The 23,632-nt window shown below is 40.4% G+C and overlaps 2 protein-coding genes and 2 long non-coding RNA genes across 4 annotated transcripts; 2 read left to right on the top strand and 2 right to left on the bottom strand.

The window, feature by feature from the left end:
• Positions 1-1,816: 1,816 nt before the first annotated feature.
• Positions 1,817-2,415, top strand: LOC125488778. The gene is made up of 2 exons (XR_007266500.1): positions 1,817-1,903; positions 2,303-2,415. It is a non-coding gene; the product is annotated as an uncharacterized LOC125488778 (long non-coding RNA).
• LOC125488777 lies at positions 2,125-3,143 on the bottom strand. The gene is made up of 2 exons (XR_007266499.1): positions 2,908-3,143; positions 2,125-2,258 (listed from the first exon to the last, which is right to left on the bottom strand). It is a non-coding gene; the product is annotated as an uncharacterized LOC125488777 (long non-coding RNA).
• Positions 3,144-12,655: 9,512 nt separating this feature from the next.
• LOC125488810 lies at positions 12,656-18,393 on the top strand. The gene is made up of 3 exons (XM_048622296.1): positions 12,656-13,557; positions 14,098-17,508; positions 17,905-18,393. The coding sequence occupies exons 1-3, from the start codon at positions 12,775-12,777 to the stop codon at positions 18,391-18,393; spliced, it is 4,683 nt and encodes a 1,560-aa protein (XP_048478253.1). The 5' UTR covers positions 12,656-12,774.
• A 3,769-nt stretch (positions 18,394-22,162) lies between these two features.
• LOC119692555 lies at positions 22,163-23,232 on the bottom strand. Its single transcript, XM_048621961.1, has 4 exons — positions 22,999-23,232; positions 22,832-22,916; positions 22,648-22,740; positions 22,163-22,567 (listed from the first exon to the last, which is right to left on the bottom strand). Exons 1-4 carry the CDS (start codon positions 23,073-23,075, stop codon positions 22,163-22,165), a joined length of 660 nt encoding a protein of 219 aa, XP_048477918.1. The 5' UTR covers positions 23,076-23,232.
• Between the last annotated feature and the right edge of the window lie 400 nt (positions 23,233-23,632).

Raw genomic sequence — 23,632 nt, 5'->3', positions numbered from 1 at the left:
TTGTTTAACTTCTTTGCATACTTATATTGTATACATATTTAAGTAATTTCTTGTACTCACTTAGAAAAGCTCAGAACTGTTAGTTTGTTTTGTTATGTATAATTTTATAGAGAGTGCTGTTGTTCTTACCTATAATTAAAGTAAAGATAATTACATATACCTAAATTACATACAATCGCAAATTATTGTTATACCTACCACAAAATATTGTCAAAATGAGATTAAATTACTTTTTATTTAATTTTGCATGTATGCATGTTAATTATAATTAAACTAACAATATACTTTGTTAAATTGTTTAGTTACCATATTAATTACTTTTTATTATAATTAATTATTCATAGAGCGTCAAAACTTCTGTACAATTTCTGGGAAGGCACTGACTCCTGACATACAGGTGCTCCTAGTTTAGGAGTCAGGGCGTCACCATTTAAGTTAAGTTTTTATTGCACAATAAAATTATGTTTATGTTTATGTTTATGTAAACAAATATCTGCCCCAGCCGGGAATCGAACCCGGGACCATCAGCTCAGTAGTCAGGGTCACTAACCACTACGCCATTCGGGCGTCTTAGGATTTTATTTTGTGTTTATAACATATTGAAATGTTTGTGAGTAATTATTATTTTGTTAAAATTCTCTTACAGTAAGAGAATTTTAAGTCAGAATCTTAATAAATAAATATGAATTGACATTATTGGTTTTCTGTTTGTTGTGACCCAGGGGGTCGCGACCCACAGGTTGAAAAACACTGTACTAGAGTATCCAGATTTTTCGACCTCTGGCGACCCCCCTACAGAAGCTTCGCGACCCCCCAGGGGGTCGCGACCCACAGGTTGAAAAACACTGATTTAGAGCATTGATTTCAGGCTGCAAATTTTGAAAAATTTCGGGATAATGTCTGTTTCTATGATAGTTTAAAAATTTTTTTGAGTTTAAAAATGTTCGTAAGCATTTAGGATTTTGATAAATTCGGGAGATTGTACTTTTTTTATTTTTTAGAACTGTAGCAATCTTTACACATGTTTCTCTAGTTACCGAATTGACATTAGAAGCAGTGATATCTAATAATATATCCGATAACAGTCGATATTTTTTGTCCGTTTGGTACATAATTATCAGCTTATATTACAAGAAATGTAACGATGTTACTTACCAAATATCAATAAACTGCACTATGGATGGCACTGCACCTACCTTTCACAACACAATAACTACGAAAATAAATAAAAATAAGCCTAAATATATACAAAATATAATACAATACATACAATTACAGATATTTATTGAAAAAAATACACTTATGCGTGTGTTATATATGTACTTATAGATATAATTATAATGATTAATTTTAATATAGATAAAATGTATACATTTAATAACATAGAAATAATGTATTCACACTTCGTATTGTTGGTCCGGTACAAAGTACGGAGTGGGATTTTTACTATAAAAGCGGTACGACTGGTCGTTAGATTCTCAGTCTTGGTTGAGACGTGGACGGAGACAGTCGTGCCGCTAATGCAGTGTGCTGCCAAATTATAAGATAAGTACTACTTTTGATTGTTGTTATGTTGGTTTAATAATAAATTTATAATTATATATTAATCACTGTTTTTACTTATTAAATAATTTAATTGATTTATCTATTTATTTCATTAAAATTAGTTGTTTGATTATTGTGATTTTACTATTTTCTTTAATGGTTAAGTTAACTATTACACAATACAAATATCAATTTTAATTAACTGGCTTTTATTATTATACCTCATTATCTATATGATACCTGATTATCTGTGATATGATAGATTATGGTTCTTATGGTTATATTAAACCGATTGCATGTATCTATATACTCTAAGCATGTATCATATTTGTTTTCTCAGCCTCACACTTTAACTCAGGTAAGTTCTGAGGCACATTTACTGATTCTACACTATGTTTGAATTCAGTTTCATGAAATTGATTATTCAGTAGACTGTGAGGATCTACACCTCTTGACAGACAGTCAGCTGGATTTAATTCAGTAGGAATATAGTTCCCTTTTTCAGGTACCTTCTCACATTCCCAGAACCTATCTATTTTCCTATTTAAAGACTCTGTTGAGACAGCCTCAGATACTGACTTGCAAAAGTTACTTGGTAGTGATGAACATCCCTCGCTGTTCAATGGTGCAGTGCCAGCAACAATGTAGCCGAACTGAGTGTTGTGTAGAAACAGCTGACCTGGTATCACTGGCAGTCTCTCACGCAGTAGGATCTGAAACATGATGTCACACCCAAGTAAAATATCTATATTTCTAGGTTCGCTGAAGCATCGGCAAGCTGAATGTGAGATGGTATGTTGATGTCCTGTACATTGACACGGAAATGAGGCATTGAAGATGTTATGTTGGGGACAATGCATGATAGAACAGTGAGTTTATAATCACTGTTGGCTGACTGGATAGCAAATCGAGCCTTTTGGTTGGTTGTGTTGGAAGCATTGCACAGACCAACAATTGTTGTTTCTTCATCGAAGAACTCAGTATTAATTCGCTTAGCTAGATCCTTTAGGATAAAATTTACAGAGCTCCCTGAATCTAGTAGAGCTCTAGCATAGATATGCTCACCATTTTTAGCTTGAAGCTTGACAGATATTGTAGGCAATAATACCTCACTCTGTATGTTAGACATCAATGAAACATGATTAGTAGCAGCAGCGGCAGCGGGTTGGCTATTATGAAGCAAGGTGTTGTGCTTGCCTTTGTAGATACCACACTTAAAGAAAAATCTGCATTTTTGGTGGTTGTTGAGGCATATAGTGCATAGCTTATTGTTGGCCACATATGAAATCCTTTCATGCACTGCAGCTAGTTTAAACTTTTCACATCTAAATAGTTTGTGATTAGAAGCATGACAGTACTTACATGTGGGTTCTTCAGTGATGGGTTTGATGTTGTTAGCTATGTATGACGGCTTTTTTGGAGTGTCCTTACTCACACTCTGGCCTGTAGACTCGCAGGATGTGATGTTTCCCATTGCTGCAGCTCTTTTTTCTAGAAAAGTCAAAGAAAGTGAAACCCTTGCAATGTATATTGATCTAGTTTCCGCTGAATGATCGCAATTATTATTAAGTCGCATGAGTCAACCGGTATATTTAAGCCTTTCATTTATAACTATCATAATATCGGGAATTATTTGAGAAAATGTGATATTTTTGTATGAAAATGACTGTACCGAGCTCTCTCCCTCCCGATTCCGGCCTTGTTTCAAGTTGCAGTCACAAACATCATAATAGTTGTACACGGAGCTACATTTAGTACGAAGACACATAGTGCGCCAAATGTGCACTTTCTGAGATATAAGGTTTTTTATAATTAAAAAGTATAAATATATCGTCACCTTAAATCGTAAACCGCCCAACTCCACGCGACCAAATTTTTCAGGAGGCTAAAAAAACTGATTATTTTGTACTTCTAGTTAGGACACCCCTCTTATGTGTTTTTATTACTAGACTAAAAATTAGGTTCCGGATTGAATGTGACTATGTAAAATTAACTATTTTTATTTATTTATACATTAAATGGACTTTCGAGCTTTTCCCGATTTGTGTTGAAAATGTTATGGGTGGAGATACGTGTTTTTCTGGCGATCCGAGGATTTCGAAATTAGACAATGCTAAATATTGTTCTTTTTTCTGGACTTACACTTTTCCACCACCTTTTAAACATGGAAATCTCAATTATTTATTACAAAAAATCGGAGTTATTATTATTGGAATAAAATAATTTCATAATCAATAATCATCTTTATTAGAAAAAATAAAAAAATAAACTTAAAAGTCTCCCTATTAGGTCTCTACGACTTGCTCCGTGGTCGGTATCGACTTGTTTAATTAAATAACAAAAAATATAAAATCAGCCTTCAAAATCATGACAACATGATAACAAATTAAGCAACTAGTTAAATGCAACTATAAAAATATAAATCTGTCCATAACTATAAAATTGTACTTAAAAATACTTAATTACAGTCTTATTATCACACAGGATAGTCTTCGTTTTAATTTAGAAAAGTAGGCACGTTAATGGTACAAAATTTAATAATAAACAAAATATTAGCATAATTAAATCAAATCTATCATAATATTATGAATCAAACTAGCATAGTTTTTAGAAAAAGAACCAAATTCTTAAAATCTAGATAATTTTTCTTTGTTTCACATAAAGTTGTTAAAAGCACTTGGTGCTCGGTTTATATCAATACAATAGGAACTATAAATGTCTGCTAGGCACAGTAAAAGTAGTTTCTTATATAAATGACTATAGTATAATTATTCTTAATATCAAATATTTACAATTAATCACTCTTTTATGGCAGAGCGTCATAAAATGAGTGAAAATCACTCTCTATTGTAAGTTTTAACTCTTGCAAATGGTCGAACTTGCTTTTCTTAATTTTCAGCCTCTCGGTGTACAGCTGGGGCAATTCGTCGACTGTTCGAGGTTTGATCTTTTTAATCCGGTGAGGCAGGAGCGATTCTGGACAATCATCAGTAAAACCTAACCTGTAGTAGATTTTTCCTTCTGGCAAATAGGTCAATTGTCTTATGTCAGTCACAACAGGATCTCCAGTTTTTGTGCCAGGTCGAATAGATTTGAAGTTTAGGTCCGACTCGAAGTTTCTGAAGTATGTGTGGTCTAAATACTGTACATAATAAGGCTTTATCTGACAAGCAGTTTTTGCAATGTGGACGTAGTCAGCTGGAACATTAATTTTCTTCTTTCGTACTTTCCTTTCTATGACCGAGTGCATACTATCCGCTTCCATTTGCGTATGACCTTTTTCCAGTATCTTTTGAACTATTGTGATTTTTTTTAACCTAGCAAAATTTAATAAGGCATTTGACAAAACTGCGTTTCTGTTTTGGTAGGTACAGCCATCGCTGTAAATAACTATTTCTGATCCTTCTCTAATATTGTTTTTGTTCATGAACAACTCCAACATTTTCACGATGATAGTAGTGAATTCGTTGGCTCTAAGCCCACCTTCAGTTTCATTCCATATGAAGCAGTATCCTTCAGATCTCTTCAGGTCATAGCCAGTAAAAATGTGAACCGCAAGTTTTGTTTTGAAGAAGAGGGCGGATACATTAGACTTCGGGCATAACTGGACAGCCTGCAAATCCATCGTAAATACTTCTTTGACGCTCATTTTGTCTTTTTGTTTTTCTTGTCTTGCAGATTCTTTTCTTTGGATGTGGGCCCGGTATTTTTCATCTCTAACGTTATTTGTTTTGTACTGCTCACAGAGAGTGCAAGCATCTTTTTTAGGCTGATAAAGACCCAAATTCAATTCGTCAAAAACATTATTGAATGTCCCAACACTAACCTTTTGGTAACCATGTTCTGGGCAGAATCGTTCATTGTAAAATTTTAAAAGCTGCAATTTTGACTCCCATATTGTCTCTAGACATCTAATATATTAGTTTTCTCTTCATAAGTTACCGTTAACGGCGCTACTCCCAGACAACAAATTTTATTCCCTGTGTAACTAATTAAATTCTTATTGCACTTCGACAACTTAACATTGGAGAAATGTGAATAATATGTCTTGTCTGATATTGCTGTTACAGTAGAACCACTATCTAATTCAAAATTTAACTTGATGTTGTTAATGATGACAGCCTCGACCATCGGTGCCCCGCCTATGCAGCGAATATTAAACAACTCACCGTCGTCACCCTCTGCCAACTCTTCGGCTCCTACATATTTAACGGTTTTGCACATCCTACGAAGATGACCTTTTTGGTTACATTTAGTACACTTGAATTTACTGAACCGACAGGTATTAGCACTATGACTTTTACGGCCACAAACACTACATCTTTCACTTTGGTTGCCACTGTTTCGGAGATCGGACCCCTTGTCGATCTTGAACAAGGGGTCTGAGGTGGTCGCCGCGGCCGGGGCGGCGCAGGCGGCGGCGGCGCGCGCCGTGCGCACGCTGCTCGCCAGCTCCACGGCCTTCGCCAGCGTCAGCTCCCCGATGTCCATGGAGAACAGCTTCTCCCGCTCCGCTCCCGCCGTCATGCCCATGACAAATTTGTCTAGAAGTGCTTCTTCCAAGTGCTTGAAACTGCAGTGCGCCGCGAGTCCACGCAGGCGCGCTGCCCATTGCGCGTGTGACTCACTCGCCTGTTGTACCGCCGCGTAGAAATGTAACCTCTCAGCAAATCCACAGCGCTTCTGTGTAAAATGCTGATCTAATACCTGCACGATATCTTTAAATGCCACATCCTCTAACTTCTTCGGTAGCACGAGGTTGCTAGCCAGCTGGAACGAGTCGTCGTTGAGTGTGCTAATCAAGATGGCGCGACGCTTCACGCCCGCCTTGTCCGTATCATCGTCTAGTCCATTTGCAATGAACCATTGCTGCAGTCTGGTTTTAAATGTCGTCCAATCTTGACTGTGATGGTCAAAATTGGAGATGGCCCCAAAAAATGGTGTAACTGCTGCACACATTGCCTTGGAGAATATTTATTTTAACACCGAGGGTAGTTTTGCCCGTCGCTCGTCGCCACTGTTACATACGAGTAATACGCAAGGCGGTTTGATTCACACTGGTTTATTATCTATAAACCTAACGGGTAGGTGGTGACGCAGCACGCACCTATACAACGACACAACAGTTGAGGATGGACGTTCGTTTTCCCAAATTATAACATTATTTGAAGCGAGCCGCAGAGGTACAAGGCTAATCATAAAATTACTTGCCAGATCGATTTGCTCATCTTCACTTGTCCTTTGATGATAAATGCTTTGGCTAGATGATCCGTCAAAGCCCCATTTGCTGGTCAAAATGAGCTCTTGATTGATATCAACCGGGGTTTCTAATGAACTTATAAGTCGTTTTGAGGTCAAATGCAACAAGGCCTGCAATTTGATTTTTGCAGAGCTCTCTGTAACTGTGAGATCTTCTTTGGCTGGATAGCGCTTATTTTTTTCTTTTGCCAGCATATAGTAACTTGGATATTTAAGATATCCTTCTTGAGCGTTGAAATCACGACGAACTTAGTACCGCCATTTTGATAAATTCATCGAGACATACAGAGCCAATGCCTTCAAAGGGGATATTTCATGTACTTGAATCGATTTACCATCAATAAAGGCTTTGATTTTGGAGGCTTCTTGTGGATTCTCTATCAAGTATTTTATAATATCAGCACTGTCACTTTCCCCAGCTTTTCTAAGCGACCTTTCGGCAGAAAACACTTTTTCATCGCTACTACTACTGCATGCAAGAGTATCTTCTGTGCGTCTTATTTTTTGCCGGTTACTAAGGTCCTCAAATGATTTTCGAGGTGTAGCATGCGTACAAGTTGAAGCATCTGATTTACCAGGAGAAATGACATGCTGTATGTCTTCACTTTCATTCTTTAGATGGTTCTATATTTTCACTTAGCAATTCCGGCCACTGAATTTTTTTTTTATTATTATTTATTTATCAAAATATTTTACAGAATTATTGATTACTTATATCATTGCATCACAAAAATCACAGAGATTTGTCCGTGATGAATCATTCTACGTGATTAGGTACTTAATAACTAATTATACTTATTTATATTTTATACAATACACAAACTTATTCAATATTACACGTTAATTAAATAAGTACAATAGAGGGTAGTTTAATAATAAACCATCAGCCAAACATACAAGATAGTTGGTGCATATTCGAACAGTGTTTTATTTATTTATTTATTTATTTATTTATTTAACACACACACTTAATACTATTATGACAGTTATTCACCAATGCAATAGTTTAGTGTCACAAAATTATAACATTCTTACTTATTATATGAAGTACTTATATAATAGGTAGTTAAATACATAACAACATAAAAACAACATTTCAAACATGCTTATAACAAATAATATAAAGAGCCGCCCTGGTAAATTCACTCAGGGAGCAGTAAAATATGTCGATATTAGAATCTATGGCATTGAGCAACCGTATGGCCCGGGTCAGGGGAGCCTGCCGGAGGAGGTTCGTCCTGCCATTCGGAACGTCAAAAGTTCGGTTCAGACGTCGCCTCAAATAATCTCTCGGAACCGTTAGGTTCAGTTGCTGCAAAATGACCGAGTTTGACTCCCTACCTCGCAGCAACTTGAAAAGGTAAGAGACTATTGTCAGATCTCGCCTAACCTCCAACCTATTATAATCCACCATGCCCAGGACAAAGAGCGTTGGGTACAGCGCTGGATACCCGGGATAAACACCATATAGTTTCATATAATAGAATCTAAGAAACTTATTCTGGATCTTCTCAAGCATCAGTGTATACTTCGCTTCGTAGGGTGACCAGACTACAGCATTGAACTCCAATTTACTGCGCACCAGCGAGTTGAAAATGGTTTTTATTGCCGCAAAACTCTTGAACCCACTAGCCGTTCGTAGTGCAAATCCTAATATTTTGTACGCCTTTTTACATATATCCCCAACATGTTCGCGGAAGGAAAGATCAGACGTCATTTTCACCCCGAGGTCACGCACCGATGTTACTCGCGACAGAGGACTGCCTCCCAGAGTGTACCGATGGTGAGCTGGGTTGGTACTGCGACTAAAGCTAATAATATTACATTTTGCAACATTGAAATCGAGCTTATTCACTTTACTCCATTCCAGAACTCCATCAATATCCATCTGAAAGCGTTTTCGGTCCTCGTCGCAAGTAACCGGCGCAAACAGTTTCAGGTCATCAGCAAAAAGTAAACAACCAGACGACTTTGTACAGGCTACAGCCTTTTCACATACCTAGAGTTATGTTGTCTTACGCAGCAGTTTACTTAACCTAGATCTTACATAGTTAGATCAGTCGTCACTTACAACTGAACCATTACAGTCCATCTTTCTGTAATACTTATTTAATATATTTTGTGAACTAAACTCCTCACTGACTTTACTGATTGGAGTCGACGGGTACCTCGCATCGGCCCCTACATGTTTATGGTCCTTCGAACCTAAGTGATTAGTGAAGTGCATCTGTGACGGTAGCGAATCGGTATTCTCGGCCTTCCACCAGCGGACCTCCCCGAGAGTATTGAGACAAGGAAAATCGCACATACCTGAACGTGTTTGTACCAGCTAATCTTAACTGACACGAAAACAAATCGTGTAGACGACCAACCAGCAAAACTAACTACTTACCAGCAAAACTAACTACTTATCAAGAAAACTAACTACTTATCAAGAAAACGAACTACTTATCAAGAAAACTAACTACTTATCAAGAAAACTAACTACTTACCAAGAAAACTAACTTCGACATTCAACACAATGAATACCGAAGCACTGATCAAGCGTCAAGAGGACTGCTTTGATAGCATCAAGAGGATATGTGTTAATTTCGGCAAGGACGCTCCTGAAAGAAAAACACTGGAGTATCTTAAGAAGAGAATCGAAGCTCTCGATACGCACTGGCAACAATTTGCAGAAACTGACAAGTTACTGAACGCGGGTGAGGAGAAAAACTTATCTTATTTTACTAGCAACGTGTTTGTGAAAGCTCAGGAGAAATATCTTAGAGCTAAAAGTCAGATGGTGGCTTTACAAGCGCAGTGGGTAGCTGAACTAATGAAGAGTCAACCACAACCGACTGCTGGAACGTCTAAGGAAGAGAGAGGAGAGTCAGCCGGGACGTTCGGCGTAGTGCAAGACATATTTGGAGGGATAAATACGGATTTAACTGACAGGAAGAGCGTCTTGTTACAACAACAACAAGGTAATTTCAAAGCTTTTCAACGTGCCGCTACCAAGGTCAACATCGACACCATCGAGGAAAAATGGGACCTGGAAGATCGGTTAAATATTCTCAAGACTAAATGGAATGCTATTGACAAAATTCATTGGGAATTGGACAACTGGCTCAACGGATCTAACGAATTATATGAGCAGGAGTATAACAGGTTAGAGAATCTCTATGAAGAATTACGCAAGGTCATCAACAAGAAGATGTGGGCCAACTTACACTACGAGAAGTCTACGCCGAGAGTAGAAATCCCGGAATTCTCTGGCGAGTACGCTCAGTGGGTTTCATTCAAAGATATCTTCATGGAAACGATTCATAACAACCCCCTTATCAGTAAAACACAGAAAATGCAGCATTTGAAGACAAAACTTAGGGGTGAAGCTGAGAAACTGGTGCAGCATTTAACTGTGTCAGCAGATAATTACGAGTGCTGTTGGGAAATTATTCAAAACCGGTTTGACAATAAGAGACTGCTATTTTCATCATACATCAATACTCTGTTAAACCAACCTATTGTCCAGCAACCGAATGCGTATCAAATAAAGAGGATGCATGATACGACATTAGAAGCCTTGAACGCGCTAAAGAACATTGGATTGGATACTTCGACTTGGGACCCGATAGTGGTTCACCTCTTGTCACAGAAGCTGGATGCAGCCACTTACAATGACTACATGCAAGGCTTACAAAAACCGAGAGAGTTTCCAGTGCTAAAGGAGTTACTAAACTTTCTAGAATCCAAATTCATGGCCTTAGAAACCGTTAAAACTAATCACCCAGCGGTGAAAAGTTATTACAAGAATAACGAGGTCAAGGCGCCGAACTTCAAGAACGCGGAAAAAGGCAGCAAATCATTCCATGTTTCTATTAAAAACTGTCCACTATGCAAGAAAGATCACGTCCTCATGAATTGTCCAACATTCTTAAGCACGAACGTGCCTAACAGAATTGCAACTGTCACGAAATTACGAGTGTGCAGAAATTGTTTATTCGACCATTACGGTAAACAATGCGATTCTAATAAAAAATGCAAAGTGTGTAACAAATCGCACCACACATTTTTGCACGAAACTAACTTCAAAGGACAATCAACATCAACCCCTTCGTGGTCACCCCAGAAAAATACTAACCTTGTTAAAAAAGAGGAAGAAGAAGTTTTACTTACCACCGTGAAAATTATGGTTAAAAATACTGATGGGAACTACACTCGCGAGCAACCAAATCGACTCAAGCCTTCACGGCGCACATATACATTGATTTTCCTAAAACGATAAATGGTAAATATAAAAGTGATATGTCATTCGAAAGCTGAAGAATTAGGCTTTCAATTAAGATCAATACCATAAAAAAAAACTAAGCGCAGATTTAATGACGCATTTTAATTGCCCGTCAGTGTTAATTACCTCATTAGGAATCCACGCCTTGCGCTACCTGATCCCGCTATAAAACCTTTCCACATCCGGTGTACCTTATCAGTCGCTTGTTGCAAGTTGACCGGTACACATCTCGTTGCATTGTATTCCTTGTTTTCGCAAACCCATGGATACCACACCAGAAGAAGCTGCTCAAGTTGTTGCCTTGCTGCAACAAGGGTTAAGTCAGCGAGCAGTCGCTGCCCAGCTCCACTTGAGCCAGTCTGCTGTATCCCGAGTATACAGACGGTTCCAAGAGACTGGTGCCTTCAATCGAAGACCAAGAACGGGCCGCCACCGCTGCACTTCAGAGAGAGACGACCGCTTCATTGTCTCAACCTCGCTGCGCAATCGACACCTTACGGGCGTTGATGTGCAGCAAGAACTGAGACGTGTACGACAAGTGGCTGTCAGCGAGTGGACAGTGAGAAGACGCTTGAAGGAAGCCAACTTGACACCAAAAAGACCTGCATCAGGCCCCAAATTGACTGCAGGCCACCGACAAGCGCGTCTTCAGTTTGCTCGAGAGCATCTCGATTGGAGCATTGCGCAATGGCGGTCGGTCCTGTTTACTGATGAGTGCAGAGTGTGTCTGCATGGCAGTGACAGGAGAGGCCGGGTCTACCGGCGTCCGGGGGAACGATTTGCCCAATGTTGTTTCGCTGAAACAGTAGCATATGGCGGCGGTTCCTGCATGATGTGGGCTGGTATTTCTCTAGAGGGAAAAACCGCACTTGTTTTCGTGCCTGGAGGCGGCCGAGGAGGCGGGTTAACAGCTGATCGGTACATCACCGACATTCTACTCGGTCATGTTGTGCCCTATGCAGAATTTGTCGGTGAAGACTTCGTGCTAATGCACGACAATGCCCGCTGCCACACGGCACGAGTCAGTCGGCAGTTTCTGAGAGAGAAGGAATTGCGCACGATGGACTGGCCTGCGCTCAGTCCTGACCTGAATCCCATCGAACACTTATGGGACGAGCTCAAAAGAAGAGTTCGGGCCAGGAATCCAGTCCCTGCAAGCGTGGACGAGCTGAAGACAGCTTTATTAGAGGAGTGGGACGGCATTCCTCAGGAAACTGTCAAAAAGTTGATAAGGTCTATGAGAAACAGGCTGCAGGCTGTAATTAGGGCAAGAGGGGGCAATACAAAGTATTGATTTAAATAAATAAATTTTTATCTTAACATTTTTTGTTTAATTTGTATAATACGATACCCATACCCTTTTTTCCTAAATTCCCGTTTTTCCTACAATTGCGTTCAGACATCATTTATTTCAAAAATGATGAATGGATTTCAATAATAATGATATCAAATTAAAGCTGACATCTTAAGCTTTTAAATGACATATCATTTTTATTATTTCTATTCATAATTTTACTTGTATTAATGTATGTTTGCGCCGTCAAGGCTTGAGTCGATTTGGTTGCTCGCGAGTGTATATAGTATTGCGAGCTTTACTGGATCAGGGATCTCAAGTGTCACTGATCACTGAGAACGCGGCGCAGCGACTCAGACTGGCGAGGCAAAAGGGAAACGCAGTCGTATCAGGAGTTGGATCAGCAATGGGCAGCAGCAAAGGCTTACTGACACTGGAGTGTAAATCAATACATTCAGATTATAAATTTATTACAAAGGTGCTCATAATGAACAAACTGATTAATAACTTACCCAATACTAAACTAACCACGTCAAACTGGACGCACCTAGACAATATTAAACTGGCTGACCCCGATTACTTCACTCCTGGCCCTATTGATCTATTGCTCGGAGCGGATATTTACTCCGAGATTATACTGGAGGGAGTGCTGAAGCAGGATTCAAACTCTCCCGTCGCGCAGCAGACCAAGTTGGGCTGGATTCTATGCGGAAACACCAAAACATTCAAGTGCTTTGTAACCCTCAATGAGATAGAGGAGTTAACTAGATTCTGGGAATCAGAGGAAATAACAAAGGACACCGAGCTCACAGATTCTGAAGCGTACTGTGAAAAGTATTACGCGGAAACAACTGAACGGCAAGAAGATGGCAGGTACATCGTTAAGATGCCTCTCAAGGAAGATATAGCCTCCAAACTGGGAAGCTCAAAACCTCAGGCTATCTGTCAATTTCACCAGCTAGAGAAACGAATGGCAAGGTGCGATAAATTGGCAAGTCGGTACAAACAATTCATCGAAGAATACATTGAACTGGGTCACATGAAACCGGCGGTCAATCAACCGAATACTATGACACTGCAAGTTTACCTACCTCACCACGGTGTAATAAAGGAATCGTCAACGTCAACAAAACTACGAGTTGTATTCAATGCGTCTATGAAAACTAGCAGCAAGTACAGTTTGAATGACCTCATGGAAAAAGGGCCTAACTTGCAAAACGACATACTGACTCTAATAATCAAATGGAGAAGTTACCGATACGCTGTTATCGCCGATATCGAGAAGATGTACCGAGGCATACTTATACATGAAGATCAGCAGCAGTTACAAAAGATTGTTTGGAGGTTTACACCTACTGATAAGCTGAGAGAAATGCAACTCTGCACTGTAACTTATGGGAGTAAATCTGCCCCATATTTGGCTATGCGTACGCTAAAACAACTGGCCATCGACGAGGGAGACGCTTACCCTCAAGCAAGAAAAGCCGTAATGTCAGAATTTTACATGGATGACGTCATATCTGGGCGAAATACTATTGAAGAAGCAAAAATTCTACAAAATGAGCTCTATAACCTATTACTGAAAGGTGGTTTTGTACTAAAAAAGTGGGCAACTAACGAAGCATCGATCCTGGAAGGCTTACCTGACAGTTATAAACGTCAACAAAATACGATCGATTTTAAACAAGACGAGTCAATGAAAACCTTGGGACTCAGCTGGAATACTACGGAAGATGTATTTGTTTTCAATTGGCAATTACCTCAGCAAAAGTCAAGGCTCACTAAACGAGTACTACTGTCAAACATCAGCAAAATCTACGATCCGCTAGGATGGTTATCACCTATGACCGTCAAAGCAAAACTAATCTTCCAAAAACTTTGGTTAGATAGACTGAACTGGGATGAAAACGTTTCCGAAAGCTCGTCGAAAGAGTGGGAACTGATAAGAAGCGAAATAATAAACATAAATGATGTAACAATACCGAGGTGGATCAGCTGTTATAACAATGTGACCGAGTTGCATGGATTTTGCGACGCAAGCGAAAAGGCGTTCGCCTGCGTCATATACAGTAAAGCGACGAATGATACCGGAGAAGCCGTTATTACACTAATGACAGCAAAAACTAAAGTCGCGCCTACGAAAAAGAAAACTACATTACCGAGATTAGAGCTTTGTGGTGCGCAATTACTGGCTAAACTGATGAACAAATGTCAGATGGCATTAACTGACCTTCAACTGGAAACCTACTGCTGGACTGACTCACAAGTGGTCTTAGCGTGGCTTCAGGGAGATAAAACAAGATGGGATAGATATGTTGCTAACCGAAGCATACTGATAACTAACTTAGTACCGGCATCAAAGTGGAGTTATGTGAATACTAAAGAAAACCCTGCTGACTGTGCAACTCGCGGTTTATCACCGAAACAGCTAGTTGAAGAAAAAATCTGGTGGAATGGTCCACAGTGGCTGAAAAAATGGAGTCCAGACAACTTAAAGACCGATGAATCATACTCAACTGATCATGACCTACGACAAACTTGCACTGTGACAAAAGGTGCAGACACCGCAGCTACAAGCGCCGGCGAGTGCATAGTGATGACGTTGCTAAACAACAATAGTCGGCTCGAATATGTAACACGAGTAATTGCTTATTTATTACGTTGGGAGAAGCAATTAACTAATGACTCTTACAATAAATACTTATCTATATCGGAACTGAACTACGCAACTGAAGTAATTATCAGAGCTGTACAGCGAGACGCGTTCGCAGAAGATATCGAGATGATCTTGAAAACTGGATTGGTGCACTCCAAGAGTAAATTATTAAACTTATCCCCATTTTTGGATAAAAATGGTGTACTGAGAGTGGGTGGAAGATTGCAGTTTTCCGCCTTACCTAGCGAAACTAAACATCCCATGATATTGCCACATGGCGGGAGATTAACCGAGCTAGTTATACAGCAAGCTCATGAACTGACTCTTCATGGAGGGGCACGCTTAACATTGGCACAGACGCGACAACGCTATTGGATTGTTGGAGGAAATAGAGCTGTCAAGAAAATAATTCGATTGTGCATGAAGTGCCGGCGATACGCGGCTTCGAAGACTGACCAAATAATGGGAAATTTACCTACTGAACGAATAACCCCGTCGCGCCCGTTTACGAACACTGGTGTCGACTTCACAGGACACGTCGATGTTAAAATTAACAAGGGACGAGGGGTCAGAACATGCAAAGGATATATAGCGATATTTATTTGCATGTCTACTAAAGCGGTGCACATAGAACTGGTGTCTGATTTAACAACACAGTCATTTATTATGGCCTTGAAGAGACTATGCGCAAGAAGAGGAGTGGTGAAATCGATGTTTTCAGACAACGGGAAAAATTTTGTCGGAGCAGCAAAAGAATTACAAAGAGAATTTCAACAGTTTGAAACACTGATGTCACCAGAATTTTTCAAAGAAGTGAATAAACTAGGCATTAACTGGCACTTTAATGCGCCATTATGGCCAAGTGCAGGCGGACTATGGGAAGCGGCAGTGAAGTCGATGAAGTTTCACCTGAAAAGAGTCCTCGGGGAGCAGAAATTGACTTATGAGGAATTCACGACCTTGTTACACCAGATTGAGGCGTGTATGAACAGTAGGCCTCTTTGCCCCATAACCGAAGATCCGGAAGACCTGGAATACCTTACTCCAGGCCACTTTCTCACTGGTGGTCCAATAATGTCATTGCCACAGGAAGAACTTACCGATGGAAAACATTTGGATCTAAGGAATAGATGGAAGTATGTAGAACTGATGCATCAGCATTTTTGGAAGCGATGGTCCAGTGAGTATCTTCATCAACTGCAGACCAAAAGTAAATGGTTGACGCGAAAAGAAGATCTAGAAAAAGGAGATCTTGTCTTGGTGAAAGAGAAAGGCTTACCTCCAGGCAAATGGGCACTGGGAAGAATAACTGAAGTTCATCCAGGAGCTGACGGATGTGTTAGAGTTGTCACACTGAAGACTCAAAATAACACAGTCAAGCGCCCAATAACTAAACTGACTCCATTGCCAATGAAAACTGACAATAACTTACCAACTGAAAAGGATCAACATAAATCAAAGGAGACAGATACTGCTAACAAACTGAAGCCTAGAACCAAAAGGAGCAGACTGTGCAACTTTATAACAACACTTATGCTAACACTTATGATATTCCCGACGGGTAATGCACAAACATCAGCGAAATACCAAGTTACGCCATTTGAAGCTAATCGACCAATGTACTTTGATGAAATAGCCAAGGTTCAAGTCATACACGACGAATGGATTGTACTGGTGTACTACAACTTAACAAATTACTGGCAAACTACGGAAAAGGTTCAGCGGTTTGTCGATCACTTAAGCAAGCAGTGTGGAAGATTAGAAGTCGGGTACTGTAGTCAAGTGACAGATCAATTGCAACATGAAATAAAAATGATATCAGAAAACAACATGATGTTATTAACTGACCACTCATCAAGAAAGAAACGAGGCTACATAAACGGCGTAGGAAGTCTCGCACGAACCTTATTTGGCGTACTAGATCAAAACTTTGCCGATAAGTACGCAGAAGACATACAAAAGCTGCAAATGAACGATGACTACCAAGTAGAATTGATGAGGAATCAAACACTTATAATTGAAGCGGAGAATTCACTTATCAAGAGCCATGAGAAGTTTATCAACAGCCAATTCCAAACCATCAATAAATACATAAATGAAACTGAATCGGATTTTTCAAAGATTGAAAACCGATTACTTCAACTAGCAGTAATGAATGAGTTAAATGCTGAATCACTGACGGCGAACTTATTAATAGCAGACTTAAAACAACAGCAAGAAATGCTTACCAACGCACTTACTGACGTACTCCGAGGACACTTGGATATGAGACTGTTTACACCCAGTCAGCTGATTGATCAACTGAGTCATATTTCATCCACATTACAGAAAAGACTCTCCTTTCCGGTCAAAGACCTACGGAAAGACATAAACAACCTTTACAAGTTGATCTACGTCAAAGCGAGAATAACAAACTACATGCTATTTGAACTGCACATACCACTAATAAGCGATGACGAATATGTCTTATATCGCACTATACCGGTACCAATGAAAATTGGACAGAGTCAATTAACGATAAGGCGGTCCATGGATTACATCGCTACTAATTTTGTGAAAAACACTTACATAGCCATGGATGAATTAGAAGTGCAGCAATGTATAACAACAGACGATAACAATATATTATGTCACGCGCGGCACCCAATATACAACTTATACAATAAAGCGGCTCCGTGCGAAGCTAAATTGTTAAGTCAGGGAAATGCCTTACAATGCAACTACACTCAAGACACATGTTCGGAAAAATGGATCAAATTGCACAAACCGAATCACTGGATATTTGTTTGTTGTGATTCATATTTACTACGCATAATGTGCGGGGGTCAGGTGAAAACCAGTACAACATTGAATAACACCGGAATGATTGTGATTGGACAGGATTGCGTAATGCAGAAGGAGGATGAAATTATTTACGCATACAACACCTATGGAAACAATAGAGTGGATGTAGATACCGGGATACAAGTTCCTACTATAGACTCTACTAACAACCTGGTCACCGTCAATTTGAAGCATGTGGATAAAAACTTACAAATACTAAATTTGACTGAGAATCATCGTGAACTTGAGGAGCGAATTCTAGAGCAGAAGCAGCACGAGGTGACATTGAACTCGATATCCGTGCATGAGATAGGCAACTACGCGGTGTCGTCAATACTACTGGTGATAGCAGCCACAGCCGGATGCTGGTGGTGGATGCGAGCGCGCTGCGGCAGGAGGCCGGCGGCACGCGGCGGCGGCGGCGGCGCGGGTCGACACACTCACTCCAACCAAGGAATGGAGTTACAGGAGATTATGCACCAGAGAGCTATTCCTATTGAGTCGCAGAAGCAAGCGAACTCAAAAGGATTTAATTTTGATTTTTAGTTTGGATTATTTTACTTAATTTTTTGCTTTGTAAACTGATATGGTTCAGAGTTTTATTGTTAATTTTGTAATTAGCTAGGTAATATAATAACTTAACTTATATACACTTACTTACTAGAGATTTTTAAAACTTAAGGTACTTTAATTTTTTTTCCTTTTTTGTGCCCTTGGGAGCATGTACAGGCTACAGCCTTTTCACATACCTAGAGTTATGTTGTCTTACGCAGCAGTTTACTTAACCTAGATCTTACATAGTTAGATCAGTCGTCACTTACAACTGAACCATTACAGTCCATCTTTCTGTAATACTTATTTAATATATTTTGTGAACTAAACTCCTCACTGACTTTACTGATTGGAGTCGACGGGTACCTCGCATCGGCCCCTACAGACTTCACCACCTTCGGCAGATCGTTGATTGTTATAATGAACTGTAATGGCCCCAAATTACTGCCCTGACTTACCCCAGAATATGTACAATAGGGTTCAGAGACGTTTCTTCCACATTGAACATATTGTTTCCGGTCTCCTAAGTAGCTGGAGAAGAATTCAAGGGTTTTGGGCGTACACCCTATATTCGCCAATTTACGCAGCAAAACGTCGTTATCCACTAAGTCAAATGCCTTACGAAAGTCGAAGTAGGCTGCATCTACTTGTATACTTTGATCAACCCACGGCGTTATAGTAGTTATAAAGTTCAACAGATTGGATGCAGTGCTACGACCCGAACGGAATCCGTGCTGTTCATCAGATACATGACATTGAATTTCGCAGTATATGGATTTGAACAACACCGACTCAAAAACCTTCGCAAAGGTAGACAGAACCGCAACCGGGCGGTAGTAGCTAACATCCGTGCCACCACCTCCCTTTGGTACCGGTGTAACACGAGTGATCTTCCACCTAACAGGAAATGTAGATTTTTCTAGGCAAAGGTTGTATATGTGACAGAGAGGGGCTGCCAAGGCACTGCGACAATCTCGCGCTAGGAATGGCGGGATGCCGTCCGGACCCACCGAGGTCTTGGGTGGCAGTGCGCGCAGCGCCGCCTCCACGCTCGCCTCGCGCAGATTGGCCTCGAGGTGCACTCGCGCCGCACTCTCCATGCCCCCCGCGCCCCCCGCGCCGCCGTCCGCACCCGACAAGCACTCCTGCACACTGAGCTTCGGGGGACTGACACTGTAAACAGAGTGGAAATACTTTGCGAACTCGCTTACGCACTCTTTGTCACTCAGAACCACCCCGTCCTTTTCGATCTTTAATTTATTTGAGGATTTACGTTTAGCCTTCACGAATTTCCAGAATGATTTGGGATCTGTAGTTATATTATTTTGTGCTTTTTCTAGAAAATGTTCATAGTCCTTATGTATCGTTTGCTTTACTAACAATCTAACATTAGAAAAACGCACATAATCATCCCGCAACTTACTCCTTTTATACTGCTTATGAAGGTTCGCTTTTAGTTTAATATTACTTATTAGTAGACTCGAATACCATTCCGGATAACTAAACCTATTCTTTGAATCTACATTTCGTTTCTTCGGAACGCAATCATCCATAACATAATTTAACTTAGAATAAAAAATATTTAGTGCTCTATCTGGATCTTGTTCGTTGTGAAGGTCAGTCCAATCAATTTTAATTAGAGAAGAATACAATTTGGGGAAATTAGCCTTATAAAAATTCCAAGCAGTACAAAAAGGAGTATCGGTGGAGTTAAAGTCGGAAGTGGGGGGCGACGCGGGCGCGGGCGCGGCGGCGCGGGCCGAGTGCAGCCGCACGGACACGGCGAGCGGCGGGTGGTGGCCGTCCACGGGCACCAGCGGCGCGTCCGACAGACTCACCTCCACCGAACCGACGCCCTGTGTACACAGTACCAGATCCAAACATCGACCATTCATATTAGCTATTGTATTGTGCTGAGTGAATCCACAAAACGACTTAAAATATTCAAAATAATTTATGACTTCCTGCGGACTAGAATAGATTACTAACAGTGAATCGTACTTAGCCGACAATAGTTCTATACAATTAAATAACTTTAATTAATGATTTTCTAATGAATTAGGTGGTATATAGCAAACACATAAAACAAAAATCTGTCTTTCATTCTTAAGAATTACACTACAAACTAACTCAAATGGTTCATTATCAATAATAATGTTTTTAAGGACGCGTTTTCAAAAATCTTCTCTTCGATTTTAGGTATTGAGTCGTACTACTACATACGCACGGCTCTCACACACACAGTGGCATTATGCAAATCGTGAAATGAGAATGAGTATACTAAAATAACTTGATCATTTTAGTATTTGGTTATATTTTCGTAAACTACAATCTATAATCAAAAGGTTCTTGTCTCTCGAGGGTCTGATGAGAAGCAGGAACATGGCGACTGGATCTCAATGATGGCAATAGCTAAGAACATCGAGATTGGGCTCATTCATTTAGTCTCAGGGTGCTGGTTTCAGGTGCGGTCTGGTGAGGGTCTGATGAGGAGCAGGAACATGGCGACTGGATCTCAATGATGGCAATAGCTAAGAACATCGAGATTGGGCTCATTCATTTAGTCTCAGGGTGCTGGTTTCAGGTGCGGTCTGGTGAGGGTCTGATGAGGAGCAGGAACATGGCGACTGGATCTCAATGACGGCAATAGGTAGGAACATCGAGATTGGGCTCATTAATTTAGTCTCAGGGTGCTGGTTTCAGGTGCGGTCTGGTGAGGGTCTGATGAGGAGCAGGAACATGGCGACTGGATCTCAATGACGGCAATAGGTAGGAACATCGAGAATGGGCTCATTCATTTAGTCTCAGGGTGCTGGTTTCAGGTGCGGTCTGGTGAGGGTCTGATGAGGAGCAGGAACATGGCGACTGGATCTCAATGATGACAATAGCTAAGAACATCGAGATTGAGCTCATTCATTTAGTCTCAGGGTGCTGGTTTCAGGTGCGGTCTGGTGAGGGTCTGATGAGGAGCAGGAACATGGCGACTGGATCTCAATGATGACAATAGCTAAGAACATCGAGATTGGGCTCATTCATTTAGTCTCAGGGTGCTGGTTTCAGGTGCGGTCTGGTGAGGGTCTGATGAGGAGCAGGAACATGGCGACTGGATCTCAATGTCGGCAATAGGTAGGAACATCGAGATTGGGCTCATTCATTTAGTCTCAGGGTGCTGGTTTCAGGTGCGGTCTGGTGAGGGTCTGATGAGGAGCAGGAACATGGCGACTGGATCTCAATGATGGCAATAGCTAGGAACATCGAGATTGGGCTCGTTCATTTAGTCTCAGGGTGCTGGTTTCAGGTGCGGTCTGGTGAGGGTCTGATGAGGAGCAGGAACATGGCGACTGGATCTCAATGACGGCAATAGGTAGGAACATCGAGATTGGGCTCATTCATTTAGTCTCAGGGTGTTGGTTTCAGGTGCGGTCTGGTGAGGGACGAGGGTCTGATGAGGAGCAGGAACATGGCGACTGGATCTCAATGACGGCAATAGGTAGGAACATCGAGATTGGGCTCATTCATTTAGTCTCAGGGTGCTGGTTTCAGGTGCGGTCTGGTGAGGGTCTGATGAGGAGCAGGAACATGGCGACTGGATCTCAATGATGGCAATAGCTAAGAACATCGAGATTGGGCTTATTCATTTAGTCTCAGGGTGCTGGTTTCAGGTGCGGTCTGGTGAGGGTCTGATGAGGAGCAGGAACATGGCGACTGGATCTCAATGATGGCAATAGCTAGGAACATCGAGATTGGGCTCGTTCATTTAGTCTCAGGGTGCTGTTTTTTCCCACCACTGACACATTTTGTCATGTGTCGATTGATATCGTCGTAAAGACATAGGTGGAATATTGGTATGACATAGAACAGTATTTAATTGTGTATATCCTGCACCCGTAGACATTATACCAGCCACAACTTCTTCATTTATGTCCATTTTACTTTCAGAAGCTTTGGATGACTTTACTTGAAACTTTGCACCATACATTTGACATATCATGTTAAACGTGGAGTTCAGTCCAGCCTTTTCTTCATTTACAATTTTAATATAACTTAAGTTACAATCAAACATTGAACTGTGGCTCCCAATATCTTGCAACTGTTTGAAGAAGTATTCTATTTCTACAACTCTTCTCCCTTGAATATGAAAAGACCTTATCTCTTTTTCGTTGAGATCCTAAAAGAAAATAAAAAAATATGAAAATTGTATTTATAGTAAATCAATAGTTTTAAAAATAGTTACATAAATATATTTACATAAGATATTTCATAGCTAACTTTAGATGAACAAGGTTCATCCGGAGGTTTTATTTTATTTGTTTCTTGGTTGTTCTCTTTTTCGTCGAAATTCTGAAAGAGTACAAAGAATATTAAATTTAATGCTACAGAAAATATTAAAACGTTGGTAAGTAGGTATTTTAATTAAAATATAGTAATATACGTTAGTGTCTCCAGATAAACAAAGTTGTTCCTGAATATCTATTTCATCAGACTGGGTGTTTTTTTGGTTACTCGCGATTATGACCCTGAAACATGAAAATGACTATTAGTTTTGATATAAATACAAGTAAATATGCCTATGTGGTATACTAGTGAATCGACACGTACGTTCTACGTATTTGCGCATTACGTCTATTTGCATTAATCATTTTTCGAGTTACTCCAAACTTCTTATACCATCCCATCTTAAACAAAAAAAAAAATATTAGTAAAGAAAATGTCAAAAAGCAAGAAGGGTTCCAGCTAGTAGCAGTCTCCGAAGTCCATCATCATGTCAGTTCAGTCAGTCCGGTGGGAAGTACTCATCACAAGAAACACTACGAGCCCAAACACGACATACCTACGTCTACCCGCCTATGAGTTCCAGTAGCAGTCTCCGGAGTTCATCATCAGGTCAGTTCAGTCAGTCCGGTGGGAAGTACTCATCACAAGAAACACTACGAGCCCAAACACGACATATCTACGTCTACCCGCCTATTAGTTCCAGTAGCAGTCTCCGGAGTTCATCATCAGGTCAGTTCAGTCAGTCCGGTGGGAAGTACTCATCACAAGAAACACTACGAGCCCAAACACGACATATCTACGTCTACCCGCCTATGAGTTCCAGTAGCAGTCTCCGGAGTTCATCATCAGGTCAGTTCAGTCAGTCCGGTGGGAAGTACTCATCACAAGAAACACTACGAGCCCAAACACGACATATCTACGTCTACCCGCCTATGAGTTCCAGTAGCAGTCTCCGGAG

Source organism: Plutella xylostella, chromosome 7, assembly GCF_932276165.1.
Source record: "Plutella xylostella chromosome 7, ilPluXylo3.1, whole genome shotgun sequence".
NCBI lineage: Eukaryota > Metazoa > Arthropoda > Insecta > Lepidoptera > Plutellidae > Plutella > Plutella xylostella.
Note: the sequence above shows the minus strand (reverse complement) of the source record. Positions and strands in the feature narration are given on the sequence as shown.